The sequence below is a fragment of the Platalea leucorodia genome (genome assembly GCF_965183815.1).
Source record: "Platalea leucorodia genome assembly, chromosome: 5".
In the NCBI taxonomy this organism is placed as follows: domain Eukaryota; kingdom Metazoa; phylum Chordata; class Aves; order Pelecaniformes; family Threskiornithidae; genus Platalea; species Platalea leucorodia.
Window position 1 is genome coordinate 17,714,082 of NC_138827.1, and position 20,315 is coordinate 17,734,396.

General features: G+C 41.8%; 1 protein-coding gene across 12 annotated transcripts in view; it reads left to right on the top strand.

Annotated features, from left to right (window-relative positions):
• The window catches only part of TSC2 (TSC complex subunit 2), a 34,825-nt gene that overhangs the window by 8,281 nt on the left and 6,229 nt on the right, over positions 1 to 20,315 (top strand). For 4 of the 12 annotated variants that reach the window (XM_082312890.1, XM_082312898.1, XM_082312894.1 and 1 more), the window contains 20 exons: positions 477 to 558; positions 1,464 to 1,619; positions 1,950 to 2,066; positions 2,600 to 2,722; positions 3,013 to 3,119; positions 3,736 to 3,889; positions 4,643 to 4,765; positions 5,102 to 5,236; positions 5,813 to 6,002; positions 6,446 to 6,539; positions 6,842 to 6,962; positions 7,185 to 7,279; positions 9,788 to 9,919; positions 11,685 to 11,849; positions 12,512 to 12,664; positions 12,841 to 12,953; positions 13,373 to 13,594; positions 14,348 to 14,563; positions 18,470 to 18,630; positions 18,990 to 19,492. In XM_082312890.1, the coding sequence (XP_082169016.1) occupies positions 477 to 558; positions 1,464 to 1,619; positions 1,950 to 2,066; positions 2,600 to 2,722; positions 3,013 to 3,119; positions 3,736 to 3,889; positions 4,643 to 4,765; positions 5,102 to 5,236; positions 5,813 to 6,002; positions 6,446 to 6,539; positions 6,842 to 6,962; positions 7,185 to 7,279; positions 9,788 to 9,919; positions 11,685 to 11,849; positions 12,512 to 12,664; positions 12,841 to 12,953; positions 13,373 to 13,594; positions 14,348 to 14,563; positions 18,470 to 18,630; positions 18,990 to 19,492 (3,162 nt within the window). The remainder of the gene's footprint in view (positions 1 to 476; positions 559 to 1,463; positions 1,620 to 1,949; positions 2,067 to 2,599; positions 2,723 to 3,012; positions 3,120 to 3,735; positions 3,890 to 4,642; positions 4,766 to 5,101; positions 5,237 to 5,812; positions 6,003 to 6,445; positions 6,540 to 6,841; positions 6,963 to 7,184; positions 7,280 to 9,787; positions 9,920 to 11,684; positions 11,850 to 12,511; positions 12,665 to 12,840; positions 12,954 to 13,372; positions 13,595 to 14,347; positions 14,564 to 18,469; positions 18,631 to 18,989; positions 19,493 to 20,315) is intronic. The other 8 variants (XM_082312896.1, XM_082312899.1, XM_082312897.1 and 5 more) reach the window with 5 other exon arrangements.

Below are 20,315 nucleotides of genomic sequence, written 5' to 3' on the forward strand. Positions count from 1 at the left end.
ATTGCATATGGTTATCCAGTATTAAAGTTATCTGGTTTTGAATTGGTACTCCTAAAAGTATTCTTGTGCTCTAAAATATCAACATACAGCAGTAACAAACTTCTGTCTCATCTGTGAAATGCTGCCAAAGAGCAACTCTTCCTTGATGCCATGTGTTTGGTTTTAAATTTGCTCACCAGAGCACTTGTTTTTCTGACATATGCTTCCTAGTTTGGATTGGAAATGGGAAAACTGCAGTTACAGGTCTCCAGAAGTAGTAAAAGCTGAATTGGGATTCCAGTTTCCAACTGTTCTTGAATCCGATTTCATATGTAGAGGCATTAACTGAAGGCTCAGCTGATCTCTAATAGTTATTGTTTTAACTCTTAAGAGGTTTCTTAGTTTACTTTAGTTTTACTTTCCTTTTCTCCTCTCCCCCTTCCCTAAATATCAGCAACTTTATTTTATTCATCTTGAATTTGCTCTTCCCATTTTAGGAACGAAAGTCGTAGTGCTGTTCGTATTAAAGTTCTGGATGTCTTGTCCTTTGTCCTGAGTATTAACAGACAGTTCTATGAGGTGTGTGTTTATCTGTTTCTGATGATCACATGTGAGATCTTAAGTGGGTGGGAAAGGCTTTGGTGAGGCATCTTTTATGGTGTGCTTCAGGTCGTCTCTGCCACTGGGGAATGCACAGAACTGTGCTTTAAATGTTGCACATGATAGACATCTTCAGGATGCTTGTAGGAGGACTTGCCTTTTAATTGTCCTTAGTTGGATACAGGTATGTGCAACTTGCAGTGGGAGCTGCTGTGTTTTGAGGACATACCTGGTTGTGTGCTTCCCTGTTTTAAGGTCATTAATTCCATATACATTTTGTTTTAGAAGAAAGGAAAGTCAGTGTGAGAGATGCAGAGTTTATTTAAAAGCTTTGTAAAAAGATGAGGTCTGGAATTAATCTGATGTGAGCAGATTGACTTGTCTTGGTGCTTGCAGTTTAATTGCAATCCAAGATGGAAGCTGTCTGAGAGAGGAGTTACAGAAGAGCTCTGAGGATGTGTTCACCTCCTTGGAATGTACTCAGAGTGTCAGAGGACAGGAAGGGGCAGAGGTGCTTCTTGGATTCTTTCAAGATTTGTGAAAACATGATGCTGTTGCATGTTTCCTCTCTCTCTCAGAAACCAAGCCCTAGAAATCCCTTGTCAACAGTCTATTTGAGCCCGGGCTATCTATCTGTAGGACAGATGAAAACCAAAGCAGTGAATCCAAGTTCAACAAAAGTCATAAATATTTGGAGGGATGGCATACAGAAATACTTAATTGGAAGGAAGAGGAAAGATCAAGGAACCAAGCAGTTAGTTGAGGAACAAGCCTGATATCAGAATATCAGTATTCTTTTATTTGTAATTATTTGTCTCTTTAACATGCTGATTGAACAACTGACGGCAAAATGTCAAGGCTTATTAAGGTCTGTCCTCTTGCAGGAGGAGCTGATAAACTTGGTTGTGATCTCTCAGCTGGCTCACATTCCAGAGGATAAAGACCATCAAGTCCGAAAACTGGCCACTCAGCTACTTGTAGACCTGGCTGAAGGCTGCAACACACATCACTTTAACAGCTTGCTTGATATCATAGAAAAGGTGAGGCAGAGTTGGGTCAATTGTCAGTAGTATAACCACATCTTTTGCCAGATCCTCTTACTGTGACTGAGAAGACTAAGCCATGACTGTTATCACTTGCATGGTTCACTAGGCTGTTGTAAAATTGCTGGGTTTTGGAGGATGCAAGCCTGAAGCGCAGAGCAGAAGGGAGCTTGAGAAACCCTATCAATGTACTTCCGAGCTACCTGTCAGGGCTTGCAGAATTTCCTGCAAGGATGACTTGCTGTAGCCTTTCCTGGCCTTCCGGGATGGAAATAAAGAAAAGGTGTGTTGCAGATTTAAACCATGTATTGCTTTTCTTTTTAAAAGGTGGCTGCACATTCTCTCTCATCTCCTTCTGAACTGGAAGAGAGGGACTTGCTGTCATATTCAGCTTCTTTGGAGGATGTCAAGACAGCAGTTCTTGGACTCCTGATAATTCTTCAGGTAAATGCTGCAGAGCATTAAACACATCTTCTTCAGAATAGTCTTCTGCTGGACTTGGCGTTTTAGATAACCATTCTCCCACTATTAAATATTCCGACTTTTGGCCACTTAATATTTTAACTCTTGTTTTGGTCACTCCTTTTGCTTTTGGGTACTGTATGACTGTTTGCTAAATGTTTTGTTTTCTTAATGTTCATTGTACTATGAATGTGAGCACATTTTCATGTGTGAAGGGCAGATGTGTTCATAAACTAGCAGAAGTGGAGTGGTTGATAATCTTGAACAGATCCATTGTGTTTGGGTAGCATGTCCTGAGATATGGTTAAGCAGTTGCTAAGAGCTGGTTCACTGCCCTTCTGGAGCCAGGCAGAGTTGCTCTGGAGCCTTTGCAGAGGTTCTGTCCAGAGCCATCTGTTCATCTTGCTTTCAGGAGCAAGTTTTTGCTGTGTTTTTCTTGAATTCTCTGTGCAGATACACATTCTGAATAACAAGTGTCAGTCTGCCTTTTGATTTGTGTTTCTGTTCCTCTGTAGACGAAACTCTACAGCTTACCCTCCAGCCATGCAATGCGGGTGTACGAGATGCTGATTCACCACGTCCAACGCCATTATATATATGCGTACAGCCTTGCTGTTGCTAGCAGCATCAGGTTGCAGGTATGAGCAGGAATCTGTGCTTTCAGATCGAGAGCTGCATGCTGTCTTTGAAATTCTTGGGTGGCAGGTGGGGAATGTGTGCTCTGGAGCTTGCCAGAAGTAGAATTAAAGGTTTCTTGGCTAATAGGAGTATGTATATGTACTGTAACGCCAGAACTGATGCCTCCTACAGAACTAGCCACAGTATCTATTAAAAATCCCTTTGTACTTGCAAAAGTATCCCATGGGGAGGTGGGAGAGTATTCTACTGGCTTGGGTTTTGAGTGATTCCAGTGTCTTCTCTGTTACAGGTATTTGATTTCCTGCTGATGCTTCGAGCTGACTCCCTCCACCGTCTTGGCCTTTCCAATAAGGATGGAGCAGTGAGGTTCAGCCCTTACTGTCTGTGTGATTTTGTGTAGGTTTCTCATTGCTTTAAGCAAAAGCTGTTTTCCAAACTATTTGATATTTTTGCATGAGCTTAATGGTCCATCAGTAGCAATCAGCAGTTTTTCTAAATCTTCCAAATCCTGATGAATCAGCTGCTAGACAATTCTATAGATACAGCCTAGGATTGTCTCAACTAATAACTCATTGGTGAATTGTTCTTACAAATCATTTCGCTACAAAGCTCTCAATCTCAGACATGAAATTTCTGTTCCTGCTGATAAACTTAAAAAAATATTGGCAGTTTCCTGCCTGAAACCAGTTTTCACATTGAATTTGATGATTTGTATAAATCTGGTTATTTTTAATTTTAGAGCTTGGTCTGAAATTCTTTGTGTAACACGCCCCAAAAGATATCTTTCTAAATTCACTAGGGGCCTGCATAGAAAAATCCTTAACCTGTCCAAACTGACTCATTGCTGTCCATCTACTGGGTAATCCTGTGTTTTTTAATTGAAAATGCAATTTGTATTGTTGTTTGGTCATCAAACTGGCTACCAAATAGGGTAGCACAGTAGGTCACATGAATAGGCTGTTCTGATCTTGATTTTACATTACATGTCTATTTCTCCCTTTCCATGTTGTAGAGAAGCAGAGAAGAGGGCTTCTGAGAAAAAGCCTACTGGTACGCTCTCTCCGCCTTCAGGAAGTCCCAGTGTGCCTTCCCAGAATGCCACCATTCGTATAGGGCACCTGCCGTACTCAATGGTCTTTGGCGTCCTTCTGCAGTGTTTGAAGCAAGTATGTCCACTCTTCATGACAATTGTCATCTTCATGTGCAATATGTCAACTTAAACCAGCTGGCTAGAGAATTCTATCCCAGAGTATCTAAATAACATCTGAGAAGCAATATGTAAATCCTCCTTCTTGGGCATAATCTGTGTGTAATTGTGCAGCTTTACAACCGCCAGTGGGAGCACCAGTTCAGCTCTTCAGAAACTTAAGCAAAGCTTTCATTTCACTCTGCTTCAGAGCATACAAGGGCAAAAAATGCCTTTGTTAAACAAAGATCAGAGAAGTCCTCCTGTTTCTGAAAGGGCATTTGAAACTAAAAGAAACCCTCCTACTGCAAGTTTTTGAAGTATTTTGAGAATTGATAAATGTTTCAGTTGCTAATAAACTGTAAATATAAATTGTTCATTAGTGTTGTATTGGACGTAGTTATGTGCTGAGGGGTTGTCTTGCTCTGGAAGTTAATTTGTGCTAGTGGTTAGGAGAATTGAATTCTGGCTCTGTCTTTTTGAGCCTGGATACAAGTCAGATCTGGATACAAGTTGTCTTCCAGTTTGCCATGCCAATATTGCACCTAGAGCTGGATGACAGACAGGAAGTCACTCGTGACTGCTAAATGCCACTTCTTTTTATGTAGCTACCATGGCAAGACATACCTCTGCCTAGGAAGTGGCATGCTGTCTGAAACTTGATTGGTCCTACTTTCAAACTGAACTGAAATCGTACAAAAGTTTTCCACCTTAACTTTTTCTTTCTTTCCAGGAGACAGACTGGAAGGTGTTGAAGTTGGTCCTCAACAAATTACCTGAATCCCTCCGCTATAAAGTGCTATTTTTAACCTCTCCTTGTAACATAGACCTCCTGGCCTCTGCACTGAGCTACATGGTAATGCCGTGCACCCTACTGGTGTATATAATAACCAGATCCTTAGTTTGCTTGAAAGTTGGGGACGGGGGTTGAGGGTTGGTGTTTTGTTTTGTTTTGTTTTGTTTTTCTTCAGTCTAATATTTTGAAGATTAGCATGCTGGTTGTCATTCCTCACTCACCTTCCCTTTTTGTGAGGGTTGTTTTAGGTACAGAAGTAGGTACTAGTGAGTGAGTGTTCTTTCTCTGTGTATGTATGTATATGTGTGAAAAGGGAGCTATGGGCAGTGCCTGTCTACTACCTTTTAGAGAATATTTTTAGTGTGAGGTGTTCTAACTTACTGTGTGATGTGTCAGCTCACAGACAAAAAGACTACCGACAGGCTCCATGGTACCCCAGAAGGCTTTTCTCGCACCGATTTGCATCTGGCTGTAGTTCCAGTACTGACGGCATTAATCTCTTATCATAATTATCTGGACAAAGCTAAACAGGTACAGGGAAAGTAAGAGGGTGTAGGGGGGACGGGGCCTGAGCCTGTATAGTAGAGCATTTTCTCATACTAGCTGATTAGGAGACTGAAGTGCAAGGTAACACTGCCCTTTTCTGTTCTAAAAAGCTGCATCTGCTGTATTTGGGGTGGGGTCAGGGGTGAAAAAATACTTTGCTAACTTTGTGCAGCAGTAACTGTCCAGTCAGTTGGATTCACGTTGGATTCAGCGTTCTCTGTCCATACCTGTCCCCGCCTCACAGGTTGCTGAGTGACTTTACATTCTGCTGGAAGACCCTGATAAACATAAAAATTCTGTTTAATCAGAAACTTAAATATTAATTTCTAAATGTCTGCTTGATTAAAGTCCAATCTTAAGATTTTGACCTAGAATGCATGCAATACTATTTAAGGTTCTGTGTTAGTGCATTTTGGATAAGAATTTTTGTGCGTCCTACAGGCCCCACAGTAGTGATACCTTGCAAGCCATTCTGAAATGCTAACTGAAGACAGGAGATGGTACATCAGAGGTTTTCTCTTTCCCTGTATTATGACTTTTTTTTCTTTTTTACTCTTCTAGCGTGAAATAGTGTATTGCCTGGAACATGGTCTTATTTATCGCTGTGCAAACCAGTGCGTTGTGGCACTCTCTGTCTGTAGTGTCGAGATGCCTGACATCATCATAAAGGCCCTTCCTGTCTTAATAGTCAAATTAACCCACATTTCTGCTACAGCCAATATGGCAATCCCTCTCTTAGAATTTCTTTCAAGTAAGTTGTAATGTTGTTCTACTTTTGATCTTCTATAGTTGTAAATGTGTTGTTCGCACTGAATATGGGTATTTTGATTGTATTAGTCAAATGGAATGCATTGTAAGGGTTTCTTGGTTTTTGGTGATGCCCTTGCACCATCCTCAAGATATAAATGTTTGATCATCTCGTTTGTTACTGTTTTTCTATGTAAACCGCTTGCACACACTGAAGAAAGAGACACACTTTGTGTAGTGCAGCCATGCAGTGATGGGAAATACAAAGCTGCTTTCGCCACCTTGCTGTTTATAACTTAAATAGCATGAAAGTACACCGTGATGTTAACTTCTATGTCAGCTGATGAGTTAGAAGAAACAAAACAATTCAAATGAAACTGAACTGTGATATGGAATAGTTTGTGTTCAGACCTCACCTGTGTTGGTTTTCTTCTTGAACTGTTCTAGCTCTAGCAAGGCTGCCTCACCTCTACAGGAACTTTGCAGCAGAGCAGTATGCCAGTGTGTTCGCCATCTCCCTACCATACACAAACCCTTCCAAGTAAGTTCATAGCAAATGTGCTGCTTCTTCATCTGTAAAATTAAGAGAATGAGACATGCTTTTTTTGTAGTACTTGGGTCAGAGTTATTGATGGGATATTGCTCATTCTGGCATCTCCGGGCTTTTTCTGAAGAAGGGACATATTCACCTTGGAAAAAATACCTGGTTTTCTTGAACAAAACTTTTGAGGTTTTTTTGTTTATACTTACAGTAGGTAAAGGAACAGTTCTGTTTCTCAGATTGAAAAGTCCTTCTGTTCAGTTCTGGAATGGCATCATAATGCAGCATTAAACTTTGTGGAGATCCTTCTGCTGTTTTAGGTTTAACCAGTACATCGTTTGCCTGGCCCATCACGTGATAGCTATGTGGTTCATTCGGTGTCGCCTTCCCTTCCGAAAGGACTTTGTCCCCTATATTACAAAGGTAATGGACACTACTGAATCAAACAGTACATAATAAAAATTATTACTTAAAAACTGGTTTGAGAAGTTTTAAGGTTCTGTTTGAAGCTAGACAAATTCTCCTTTTCTTGTCAATATCTTTCTCAAAACTGACTGTGAGTTCTTGGGTGCTGGCCCATGACTGCAGTCTTTCAGTTGCACATCCTAGCCATTGAAACTGTTATCTGTTTGTTTCAATTGGCAGGGTTTGCGCTCGAATGTCCTCCTTTCCTTTGATGACACGCCTGAGAAGGACAGTTTCAGGGCTCGCAGTACAAGCCTGAATGAGAGGCCAAAAAGGTAAATTATATTTGACTCCAGCAGGGTCTTGTGTTCCCTGTTCTAGTGCTCACACCCTTCCCTGTGTTTTTCTGAAGAAGGCTGGGTCTAGTTATCCAAAATCCGACAGTGCATTTAAGCAAGCAAAGTAAACCTCTTTAGGTCAGGGGATTGGTAAAACACGAACTTAGGTTGGTGAGAAGCTGGAACCAAACCAAGCTGACAGTCTCATAGTACATATGAGGGCATCACTGGCTGTTCTGTAAGCCTTTGCAGTAAGGTGGGGGGCTTTTTGTTGTTAATTTTTGAAAATCAGCGGTTCTTTCAGGTTGATGTGTGCCTCTACAATGCTACCAGAAGTAATAGAGAAGGGTAATACCAGAAGTAGTAGAATACCATGTTCATATTGATGGTGTTAACTCCTTTTGATAATTGCTCTATAACGACTATTTAAATGATTCCCAGAGAAATTGTTGTGATTAGCAACCTGTATAAATGGAGAGAGCCAATGCTGTGGTTTTCCGTAGTGTTATCTGTCAAGTCAGTGTAGACTGGGTGGCAGACAGCTGCCTTCTGTGTATCTGGATGGCCTGATCCTTTTTTTTTTTAATTTTGAAGCCATTATGTCAGTTTTAAGCAAAGCCTAATGTCTTTAGAAGTCAGAATGTATCTTGCCAACAGTCTCTCAAAGTAACATTTGCTGGGATAGGAAAATATTCCTTGGAAGGCATTCAGGGTTTCTCTAATGTCGTTTTACCTGCAGGGCTTACCTAAATTGGTTCACTTAACTTGCTTCAGTGTTAATGTGCAGTAAGCCTACAGTGGCATTTGAACCCTGGGGAAAGTGCCTCTACTTTAACTGCAAGGCTCGAAGAGTATCTTGCAATGAAGAAACACCATCCTTGCCCTAATGCTATAGCTGTAAACCCTGTTTTGTGTTTCATCTCTCCCATCTCCTCCTCTTTCATTCAGAAACTTGGAAGAGAAGCCTTTTGACACTTGTCTCTCAAATTAGAATTTCAACTAATCTTTTTTCCAAAAAACCTGTTAAATTCTACCAGGTTGGAATACTACTGTATCTAAAGGCTTTTGCTAACGCTGCTGGATCACTTTCCACAGAAATCTCTGCTAAGGAGTGTAGGCTGTACTCAGGCAGCAACCTGAAACGCCAGAATGGCAGGGTGCCACTGCCCCTGAGTCTGTCTGAGCTTGGATTCGGGTTAAATGAGAGAGGAAATAGCTTTGAGCAGATATTGGTTTCCTTGCTTGAGAAGCTCGTGTGCTTGGTTTTCACTTGTTAAGCCCAAAGAATAAGCATTTCTGTGCCCTAGCTGAGGTGCTGGGTGTTCCAAGAGATTAAGATCCCACCAGGTTGCTGAATGGCATGATGTTGGTGCAGGTGATTATCTCCGTTGTGGCCAAAAGTGGTCTGTCAGAGGTTGTTGGGAGAAGAAGGACAAATAAATTCTCATCCCTCTAGGTGGCTATCTGAAGTGGAATAATTCACTGAAAGGAGGATAGCAAATAAATCATGTTTAGAAAGAGCCAGAAGGGTTAAATTAGTATCTGCATTTTATATATGGGGATGTGAACTGCTGGACCAACTGTTATGTCCCAATTAGTACTGAGCCAGGCATGCATCTCAGCTGTGACTAATTAAAGTGCCTCTTAGATGTTAATTGCTGTCATCTCCCACATGTGGCTGGCACCTGACAGTGTAAAGGCTTATCTTCCTTTCTGTTCCAGTTGAAAGTCAAGTGGGTTACCTCAAGCCGCCTGAAATAAGATAGCTTGTTTGACAGAAAAGCATCACGCAGTCAGCAACAGCCAAGAGGATGTTTGTCTTCTTGCTCTTCTGTCTGTGCAGTGTGAGAAGGATCAGTGTTGTGCAGATGGGCTGAGTCTCCCCCAGTGTCTTGAGCTGAGCTAAGGGGCACCTCTGACTGGCCCTGGGTGTTTCTGTGATTCAGGGTAGAAGCTCAGATTTGGGCCAAGCCTAACAGAGCTAGAGATGGCTGACATATTCCTGTGTCTCTTAGAAAAACGTGCTGCTACCTGGTATTGGTAGAGCATTTTAGGATCTGGTCTCTGTGGAAGTAGTCAGGTTTTTAGCTGTGCTGAAGTGGTGAGTTGGGGCAACACAAAGGGTGGTAGAACTGCACAAAACTTCTCAGGCTTGAGAAATTTGTGCCGAATTAGCATTCAGGTGCTCTTGCCTTTGTTTAACAGCGCAGTATTCCAACTATCATTTCAATCAGTTTTTTGTTTTAACTTGTACTAATTTCATTTGTTTTGTAGCACGTTTAAAATCTTGTTTTCAGAATGTGGTTTGTCTTTTTAATGCTTTCAGCTCTGCTTGTTTGTACGTTTTAATTTTTGTTTTCCTTTTTTGGCATTTGTTTTATTTTACATCACCCTCCGGGATCCCCCAATATTGACCCTGTGACCTGTGACCTTTCAACCTACATCCCTACAATGGTTTCCTCCCTTCCTGTGACCTCTTTTGGGGCTTGGTGCTTCTCCACCTAGTAGTTTAAGACTAGCCAAAAATGCAAAGCAAGGCTTGAATAACTCTCCTCCAGTGAAAGAGCTGAAAGAATCCTCTGCAGTTGATGCCTTCCGATCCCGCAGCATCAGTGTGTCTGAACATGTGGTCCGCAGGTAGAGGCACTTTAAATGGGGAGAATCCAAGAGCAACTCAGCACTTGGAAATTTTACTGCAAGGGTGGGTGGAAGCAGGGTGGATTTGCATGTGGGATGCTTGCATGACTTTGTTACGCAATAAAAAACTGGCCTTAGCCACAGTCAAAGGTTTTGGGAAAGTATCATGGATATCCCATGGCTTCCCAATGCTGCTGTTGGGTTGTCACATCACACCCTATGTTGTGTGTGGTTACTTTGCCCTATTCTCTGATGCTTCAGCAACAAAAATTTCTGTTTTCAAAGTAAAGATGGTGAAGGGGGGGGGGGGGGAAACAAACAAACAAACAAAACCACCAAAAAAAAAAGGAAAAAGGTTGCATTCTGTGTAAGTGAGTCCTGGTTAGAACTCATTGAAACGTCAGCCTTCTAAGCAGTGACTTGCCCCAGGAGAGGCTTTTGGTACTCTGCAAACTTATGTACAGGCCCTGCTCCCAAACTATGAGGAATAGTTCTGGCCTCAGTTTAGGATTTGTCCTTCGAGGCAAAGGAAGCTCACGGAAGTATTCCGGTCTAAAGTACGATGCCATGAAAACCTTAATTTGTCTTTCCATAGAGCAGTGAAATGTATGCTCAGCCCATATGAAGCTATTGCTTTCACAACTAAAGAAAACAAGTTTTGATGGCAGACATTGATTTGATCACATGAAAGATGAAACAATTTATGCTAGTTTTTAAAACATATTTCTGGATCACTTCCCTTGAGTGTTAAACTGCTGTCTATAACATGTTGGTTTAAAATCTGAATCTGAAGATTTGTGCCTTAATCTATAAGGATTGCTGTCAGTGGAACTTTGTATTCTGTGGTTTTATTTTTGGCTATGACTATATGGTATTTGGGGGAAAGACACTCAAGTGACTGAATTGTGAATACAATCCTGGCACTTCATTCTCTGATATCCCCATTAATCTATTAGGTGATTTTCTTTTGTATTTATATGTAAATGGTAGCAACTAAAAGTTCAGATAATTACCCTTAACGATGCCAAAGAAGTTGCCACGTCATAAAAAATTTGGCTGTGCTTCAGCTTAGTTTGTATTACGATGGCATAAGGAGTCGTCTTTATAAAGTATTGTAATCCAGCCTGTTATTGCAATTGTTTTAAATTGCATTGCTAACTTGGCTGATTTGAAGGCAGAGTTGCTATCTATTCTTGTGCCAATGTCCTGTTCAGAGTGCAATTTTTTTCTATTTCAAGTTAAATTAGGTTTTACATAGCTATTGAATTTGGAGAGAAAAAATCAGTATGTGAAAGGGGTGCAACAGAGAAAAAAGCAAACCACAGCGTTAAAAAGTTAAGTCTAAAGTGCCCCGATTTGTGGCTCATGGGCAACATGTTGCCTGGGAAATGCAGGTCACGGGACGCTTGCCCTCACTATAGATTAGCGAACTCAAAGCTTGGTGCTGCCACTCACTATTTGCTTGGTGCACTTGCCCATGGGCCACCCTACATCAGAGAGCACTGGCCTGTCCCAGTCAGTTGACAGACATTTAAATGTTTCTTGATCTTTCAAGGTGAAACACACTTTCTGTAGTGACAATCTATGAAGCACAACATGAGGCTGATCCAAAAATATTTTTATTATGTCCTGGGTTTGATGTCTGGCCACGTCTCTGATCTGGCACATGCATGTATCGCAGGTTGTTCTGCATCACACTGTCTTTCGGGTGACAGGGACAAGCATTTTGCAATGTGATCTGTCAGTTGGAAACATTCTCTTCTAGTCGGATACAAACATCCATTACTAGTTCAAGCCTGGGCTCTGCGGATGAAAATTCAATGGCTCAGGCTGATGACAACTTAAAAAATCTCCACCTGGAACTCACTGAGACCTGTCTGGATATGATGGCTCGATACGTCTTTTCAAACTTCACTGCGGTGCCTAAGAGGTAGGGGTCAGTTGGTGACCGTGGGAGAGATGTTTTTATTTGAGGTTCATATTTCACTTTATTAGTGGAAAATTACCCTGACACATTTGAGATTCTGGCAGGCCCAGGCTCTGCAGCTATTCCTCGCAGATAAAATCTGGCTTGGCTAAATATGAGGTTAGGTGAGAGAAGTCGATTGGAGCCAACCAGCCTTTGCCTCAGCATTGAACTGTTCGGAACAAGATGCCTTGAAGGCATGCTGTCTGTGAGCAGTGCTTTGCTCCATGTCCGTGCTGGATAATTGCAATCTTCGCTACGGAACTGAGTGTCACGCCAGCTGGCTTCAAATGCAGGGCATTTACTCTTCTTGCTAGCCCTTCCCAGAAGGAGACACATAGCTCAGACGGGGCTCGTTCCCTTCTGCTCTGTGATGTGCATCCCGGATTGAATTAGACTGCTCTGTAATGTGTGTCCAGTAGCACTGCTATCCAGTGATATTAAATTCCGCTCATCCCTTCCCCTGATGGATAATGTGTATGTTCATGACCAGCGGGTATGTTAAAAATGCTATATAAAGAAGGAAAGCAGGCAGTACTTCCTACGTAGTTACATGAAACAAGCCACCTGTGTAGGTTCTGTGCTCTGCAGCCTGAGAGCTGTGTTCATCACAAATGTATTCCTAGGTCTCCTGTGGGTGAATTTCTGCTGGCTGGAGGAAGGACAAAGACGTGGCTAGTTGGTAACAAGCTGGTGACCATCACTACAAGCGTTGGAACAGGGACAAGATCGCTGCTTGGCCTAGATTCTGGAGAGCTCCAAAGCAGCACAGAATCAAGGTAAATTTTGCTCCCATTTCCAGAAATTTCCACCTAACAGATTCACTTAAACCACTGTTACAATGCATCTTTTTAGGTTTTCCACTTACCAGAAGAGGAATGTCTTCTTGTCCAGCATGACTGATTCCTCTCTCAATATCATCAATATCTTTTTTTTTTTTTTTTTTTCCCCACAGCTCAGACCCTATTTTCCAAGTGAGACAAACTAAAGAAGCTCCAGCAAAACTGGAATCTCAAGCTGGGCAGCAGGTTTGCAGAAGCTCTCGCAACAGAGTCCGATCCATGTCTGGTAAGTTCCTATCCTGGAGTCTTACTGCCATTTCTGGATCCATGTTGCAGTCTTAAGTGTCCAAGTGCCTGCTGAAGAGACCTGTGCCTAAACTAATTTGAGAATCTGGACCTGTCTGGTATTTAATAATGGGCAGGTAGCAGCAGCTGATGGCCTCAGGAGTGGTGGTGCTCCTCCTGCTCGGCTCTCCTTGCAGGAAAGCTTTGGTGATTGGTTAAGTGGTGAGCACTTGCAGTAAGAATCACCTATGTTTGTCTAACCTCATGGTTTGTAAGAAACACATTCAAGGTAAAGTTCTCTTAGGTTCCCAATATTGTGAGCGCAGCTGCTAGGGGAGCTTAAAAGACTTCGTACTTCTGAGATATTTTTAGTGCTAACTAAGCATGGCTCTCCCTTCTGTTTTGTGTCTGTCTTGCTAGGTGGTCATGCCTTACGTGTTGGTGCCTTAGACAGCTCAGTCTCCCATTTCCCCAGTGGCTCGGCTTCCCAAGGGACACAGAGTCCTCCTGCTCCTGCATCTCGATCAGAGAAGACTAATCCTGCTCCACAGACACCTCTGCAGAAAGAAAAAGCAAACTTAGCTGCATATGTCCCACTGCTGACACAGGGATGGGCAGAAATCCTAGTGCGCAGACCCACAGGTATCTTTACCTGAGTGTGGAGTGAGCTCTTTTGACTTGCTAAGAAACCGGAGCCTGAATGAAGGAAGAAAAATCCATATTTAGTTGCAAATGGATCTCTTTATAGCTTGCTGCCTTTTGAAACTAATATGTCTGATACTTGATTCTTTGAAATCACTCTTTAGTGTTTTAAATCTACAAAAAAACCTGTGAAAAGATTGAAGCAAGGACTTAAATTTATATATTAAGTACTGTTACAGAAATAGAGCCGGGTAATATCAACCCTACTTTGCATTTTCCATTTTTACACTGCTCTATGGTCTTTCTTGAAAATCTGTCGTGCTATGTTTGAGCTTCCCATGCTAGATTTGAGATGAATGAGGCTTATTGCTAGAGCAGCTGCATAGTTGTGTCTGCTGCTAGGGAAGAACTAATGACATGTTCAAGGTCAGAATTCTTGAATACTGGTATGTGACACAACATTAACAGGGAATTGTCTATTTCAGCTCTTCATGAGAAAATAACTGACCTTGTATCATTAATTAAAATACCTGAGTGTTTGGATGCCTTTTGGGAATCTGCTGTAGTAATGAGTTACCAAGGATGGTTTTTGAAGAGCTTTGGGAGCTACTTACTGAAAGTAGGAAATTGGAACTTGGTCCATTTTGATTTTTACTTGCAAAATCCAAAACAATTTGTGCTTTTTTTGATGTGAGTTGTGAACTTTCTGGAGTTGGGAGTGCTTAATACTCTTCCCTAATTTTCTCTTACCAGGTAACACAAGCTGGCTAATGAGTTTGGAGAACCCACTCAGTCCATTTTCTTCAGATATTAACAATATGCCCCTGCAAGAGCTCTCTAATGCACTCATGGCTGCAGAGCGTTTTAAAGAACACCGAGAAACGGCTCTATATAAATCCCTCTCTGTCCCCTCCTCCAGCTTGGCCACCGGCACAGCCAAACCATCGCTTCTCCAGCGTTCCAACACAGGTGAGGGATGTCAAGCCAGTAGTGTGTCCAGCATAGCTGTCACTAGCCTGTTTAAAGTCTGTTGAAGTTACTGCAGGTCTTCTAGAACAGTAGAGTTAGCATGAGGAATAACATGGCAATGAGAAGGGGAATCGGTTCTTGTCCATAGAAATGTTCAGTGAAAAATTCCCTTCCTCCTTGCTTCTGATGTTCCATCAGAAAAGTACTTCTCTTTCTTAAAGAAGAGAGGAGTAAGAGAGCTTCTTTGGAGAAATAACGTGTTTCCTGCTGTTTCCCAAATGAAAATGAACAAAGTCATGGGTCTTTTCCACTTTCTTGGGGCTGATCTGGGCATCCCACATGTGGATGGATCTTCCCATGGAGCATTTCCATTTCCATTTGTCTTCAGTGTGGGAGTTTGTGTTGGGCACTAAGAGCGCTAGGTTCCTGGGAGAACGGCCTACTACAAACCTTGCCAGCCAGGGTCAGTTAGCTGCCACCGTCTTTTACAGCATGAGACAGCAGAATGCAAATCCTGTTGGCTGCGGGTTTATTCACCTCTTAAAAAGACTGTTCAGCCTTCAGACTGGTGCAGTTGAATCACTTGAGCTTCTTTTGATGGCTTTATTTTAACGTAGTGGCTAGGGCTTTTCACTCTATTTACTTTGGTGCTAGTTCACTTCTGAAACAGCTGCTAATGTTGGGAGGTTAGTGTTGACCAACAGCTGACATTTGTAAAGCTTTATGTAGCCCCTGCTCAGAGCTCCTACCAACAACATCTAACATTGAGGCTCTCGGCACTGCTAGCACAATCAAAACTCAGCAGTGGTAACAGCAGATAAGGCTTTTCTGGGGAGGTGGCATCAATTGTATGGATTGTTTGGAAATCTGGTAAAAATGCTAGTTTTCAGTTTTGTTTTAAAAAGGGCAGGATATAATTTTAGGGTTTCAGAATGTGTAAACACAAAATTAGAGTCAAAATCAAATTATCACCTTTAAAAAAAAAAATTTAAATTCATATCTGTGAACACTTTTATAGACTCCTACGAATTTGTGGTATATAGGTGCTAAGTGATTAGTTGAAAGAAGCACCCACCTGAATGCCACTCCTGTGGCAGTCTGAGAAAATAATTTTGGCCACATTCTTGTTAACACAACTTCTACAGTAGACTTGCCGGAGCTAGCTGGCAAATGAACGTTTTGAAGAAGTTTTGCTGTCAGACTGTCATATGCATGTTGTTGTTCTTCTTTAGAGGTTAAAACTGTGTGAATCTTTATCCATATTTCTACTCTTCAGACTCTTCTGTGGGTTTAAAAATTATCTTTTGCCAAAAGTGTGTAGCTCAGGAAAAGCTCAGACTGGTTTCCTGCATGTGCTAGGGTATCACTAAGGAATTTTCTGTTTCTAAAATTCACAAAGATGCATTCTTCAAAGAGAGCAGTTCGAGTCTGCATTGTTTGAATGTGTTTATGCCTCCTTATTCATGTTGAGACCTTGTACCCTTAAAGTATCCCTTTGGCATCTAGTGAGCTTATCCCAGCTTGTTCTTTCCTTTGTTTTTATTTATTTATTTATTTATTTTTAAATAGGCTCTTGGTTACATTTTAAACTCTGTGCTCTTTAATTTTTTTTTTTCATATAGTCTCTCCTTCCTTTTGATGTAGCTGCTCACTTGATTTCCCTTTGCAGTGGCCTCTTTCTCTTCCATGTACCAGTCCAGTTGTCAAGGGAAGTTGCACAGGAGCATATCCTGGGCAGGTATATTTATATATCTTTAAGGAAAAAAAAAAAAAAAAAAGTATTGCCATAGAAGAACACCTCTGATTCATAGAAAATGTATCCCTCATACTTCATTTTCCCCTTCCATGTCTCCTGTCTGTACCCAGTCTCATTACTCTCAACAAATGGGATCTTGACTAGCATGAAGAAGTCCAAGCCAGATCCAACATTTGCAAGTGCAGACAATTTCTTAAAGCAACTTTTGTTTTAGCTGGGGCGGATTGTGAGTCATGAGGCATGTGTTAAATGACCTGTCAAAATGTCTGAGTGGCTTGATTAATTGAATTATTTATTTTCATCTTCATTTTACAATTGGCTTTGTGTTCTGCTAAATGTAAAAGCTCCCACGTCTGAGAATAGCGTAGTATGCTACAGGACAAGCTGCCCTGAAATCAAGTCCCATGCTACTCAGCCTACAGGAATCTGTCAGAATTGGACACAGAAAAGATAAAAGGAGCTGATATATATATAAGAGAGAGAGAGAGAGAGATAAAGTTTGATGTTACAACAGATGCTGGTTAAAAGATTTTTAAATAAGAAAAGAAGAAATATATTTCAGGGGAAAACCTGCTAAATTATACCTTTTTGGAGGCTCTATAGTAGTGTAAAAATCTTTATCCACTTCAGTAAAACTGCCTTTGTAATTAAATGAGGTGGAGATCAAATTGCGTACCTTATGAGCACAACACCTGCATTGCTTTGATAATCTGCAATGCTTTGTGATTTTAATTAGAGGGTTGAAATGTCATTCTGCCTTCTTTCCTTCACTGGAAAATTCTCTGTAGAGAATTCTTAACTGCTGGTTGTTGTTGACATAGGCCTCTTAAAGCAACACAAAGATGCTGCAGTATTTTTCTGTACTTCTCTCTGTATATATTATGCTCTTCCCACCTAAAGAATAATTAGTGAGTGCTCGCATTATTTAAAAACACCAGCAATCTTGGCAGTAGTGTAAGAGCTAGGGAAGCTTGGAAACACTGGCTATATGCAGGTGTGTTCTGGCTTGGACAGCTAACCAGATCAGCACGTTGTTTTGGGGTTTTTTGTTTTGTTTTGTTTTTAGAAGGTATGTGTGTGCAATGCTAACTCTTAATTGCTTCTTTGAAATAACTTTGGTCCTGCGAGCTGAAATCAATCCAGGAAAAGCTGCTTTAGTGATTTTTTTTTTTTCTTTTTTTTAATTTTGCTGATTTTCTTTATTTTTTGTGTGTGCTAATTTTTTTTTTATTTTATTTTACTTTGGAAAACAAATCTTGGCCTTTCAGATTGGTCTTCCAGTCCCTTGTGTGCGTAATGGGAAGCCTCCTGTTCTCCAGCCTTTTCCTCAGGACAAAAAAGCAAGGCCAAGAGGAGCCTTTGGTCAGACTCATCCCTGTGGTCAGGGTCGCTGCCTGGAGTAGAGACAACGTTAAATGCTGCGATAACCTCCTCCACCGTAGGCAGGGTTTCCAAGGAACTTTCTTGTCAGTGTGGTTTCATTAACCATTTGTCTGATCAGATGGCACATGCAGGTTTCCCAGTATTGCTGCAGTGCATGTATTACTCTTGCTCTCTTGTCCTTTCATATGTCTAGGGCTGAATTGTTTTGCTTCTACTGAGACATACTAGGAAAACTGCCAAACTGCAAGTAAATGGCTCCTAGTAAAATTTCTTATCTCCTTCTAGGCCACTACAAGGCACAGGAGCATTGCATTTCAATACAAGAAAAACTTACTTTTTTGCACACTTGCATAGACCTGATGTCTTCATTGCCTGGATAATGATGAACTTTTAATGCTAGTCTTGTACTTTCTTACATCTCTGTAGTTCCTGTCTGTCCTGATAACTGAGCATTGATGTACAAGGTCCCATTTCCTCATTCTGTCCCCTGCTTGTTCATCAGTAACAATTGGAAACAACTGCACTTATTTTGACCAAAGCAGACGCAGCCCTTTGCTGTGAGGGTAAGGTGATAAGTTATTCTATACAAAAGTGGAACCAGGAGCAAGTCTGACATGACAAGAAATCAAAGAACCAGAGCACTCATTCAATATGGCCTTCCATTGAAATCCCGTAGGGAAAAGGCTGGTACTTCAGAGGAGAGGATGGGGGCCTGCCGGTCTGTGCCTCTCTACAGACTTCAGTTCTTCTGCCTTGTGTCTCAATAGAATCAGCGGTGGTGCTGGAGGAAGGGAGCCCGTTGGAAATGGAGCTAAAGGAAACCGAGTCCCCAGTTGAGTCTCCAGAGAGTGAGGACATTGAGACTTCATGTTCTGAACAAGTCCTGAGTGAGGAAAGGTTTGGTAAACCCCAGGAGTCTTATAGCAGGGTAAGAAGAAACAGCTTAACCCATTCTGTCCTGTATGACAGCCCCGTCTTTAGACAGATGGGAGAATTGTCTGTGCTCAGATGAGTCCCTCTCGGCACCCTCTGAAAGAACTCACTAATGATACCAAAATGCACATGCAGTCATGATTGAGAGTTTGGGTGGCTTGTGAGGGACTGCATGCAGAGCAGCAGCAGTAAATACCTGTTTTATGTAGGGTCCTCGATCTGCGTTGCTTTGTACTTGGCACCTTTCTGCTCATCTTTCACTGGAAGTGTCAGGGGGTGCCTTGAGCGTTACTGTTGTCAGCTTTTATTTTGCCTATCAGGAAAACTGTTCATCTTTGTTTCTCCCTCTTTAAGTCCTCCTCAACCTCCAGCCAAGAAGAAAAATCTCTGAAGTCAGAAGACCTGGTGGAGGGTGGAATTCCCATTGGGAGAGTCCTGCCATCAGAGGACGGCCGAACACTGGAGGAGCTTTCCTTCCAGCCATCCCAGCCACTCAGCAAGTCGAGTTCCTCCCCCGAGCTACAGACACTGCAGGAGGTCCTTAAAGATGCAAATGGCAGAGAAGTAACAAGGAGGCTGAGCACAGAAGTGAAATCAAAATCCCAGTCTGGGAACCTGGAAGGGGAAGGGCTGGGCAGTTGGCTGGGCAAGGGGGAGGACGCCAGAGTGACTGGGTCTGGCGGGTTGAATGGCACTGGTCCTGTGACCTCACCTCGCTCTCCCTCTGGGCACCGGCCCCGAGGATACACCATCTCTGACTCAGCCCCATCAAGGAGGGGAAAAAGGATCGAGAGAGATGCCTTCAAGAGCAGAACAGCAGCCTCCAATGCTGAGAAAGTACCTGGAATAAACCCAAGGTGGGTGGAGGGGCTTATCTGAAACTAGAAATGGTGAGCTCAGAATTGCTGCAGCCATGGCTGGATTCGTTTGAAGTGGTCTGCTGGTTTTGGGGGATCTACAAAACAGTATCTGATTAAAAAGAAAGATTAATTACCTGTTTTTTCAGGAGCTAATACAGACGTGTTTAACCACCAAATTAACTTTGTGATTTAGGGAACAGGTCTCTTACATGGTGAAAGAAATAGATAAATAGTTTCTTCATGTTCTTAATCTATCCCAGTTTAGGGTCCAAATCCACGCGTGGCTTGAATGCAGGTCACCTAGAGTTAATTTTTCTGTGAACAGGATGAATTACTAGTTTTGCAGTTCAAGAAATATAATGTGCAAAATACTAAGAAGAAGGAAAAGAAGGGGTTATAATAGTTGCTTTTTGAACTTTAGATAGTGATAGTTGCCCAAAATTGCGTTATGAGACAATCTTCATCTTACTGAGGCCAGGTAAAATACAAATGTCTGTAAAATCATTTATCTGCTAGCCTAGCAATACTCCCCGTAGCTGTGAGGCAGGAGTGCACTCCTACTCCTCCGTTCTGTGTAAAGATTGCCTTTTGAACGGGGGAATTTGTGCAGCTGCTGCTGTTTGACATAACCATTGTTTTTTATGATGGGGTCTATTACAAACTGCAGGTAGTCCAGGCACCTAAAGTGTCTCTAGAAGATGAATAATACTCTGTTAGCATTTTAATTGCTCCTCTTTTTCTTCTGTACGTAACATTCTTACATACAACAGATCAAAATTGCCTTAATTTTTATGGTAACAGGACTTTTTTTCCCCTTCTC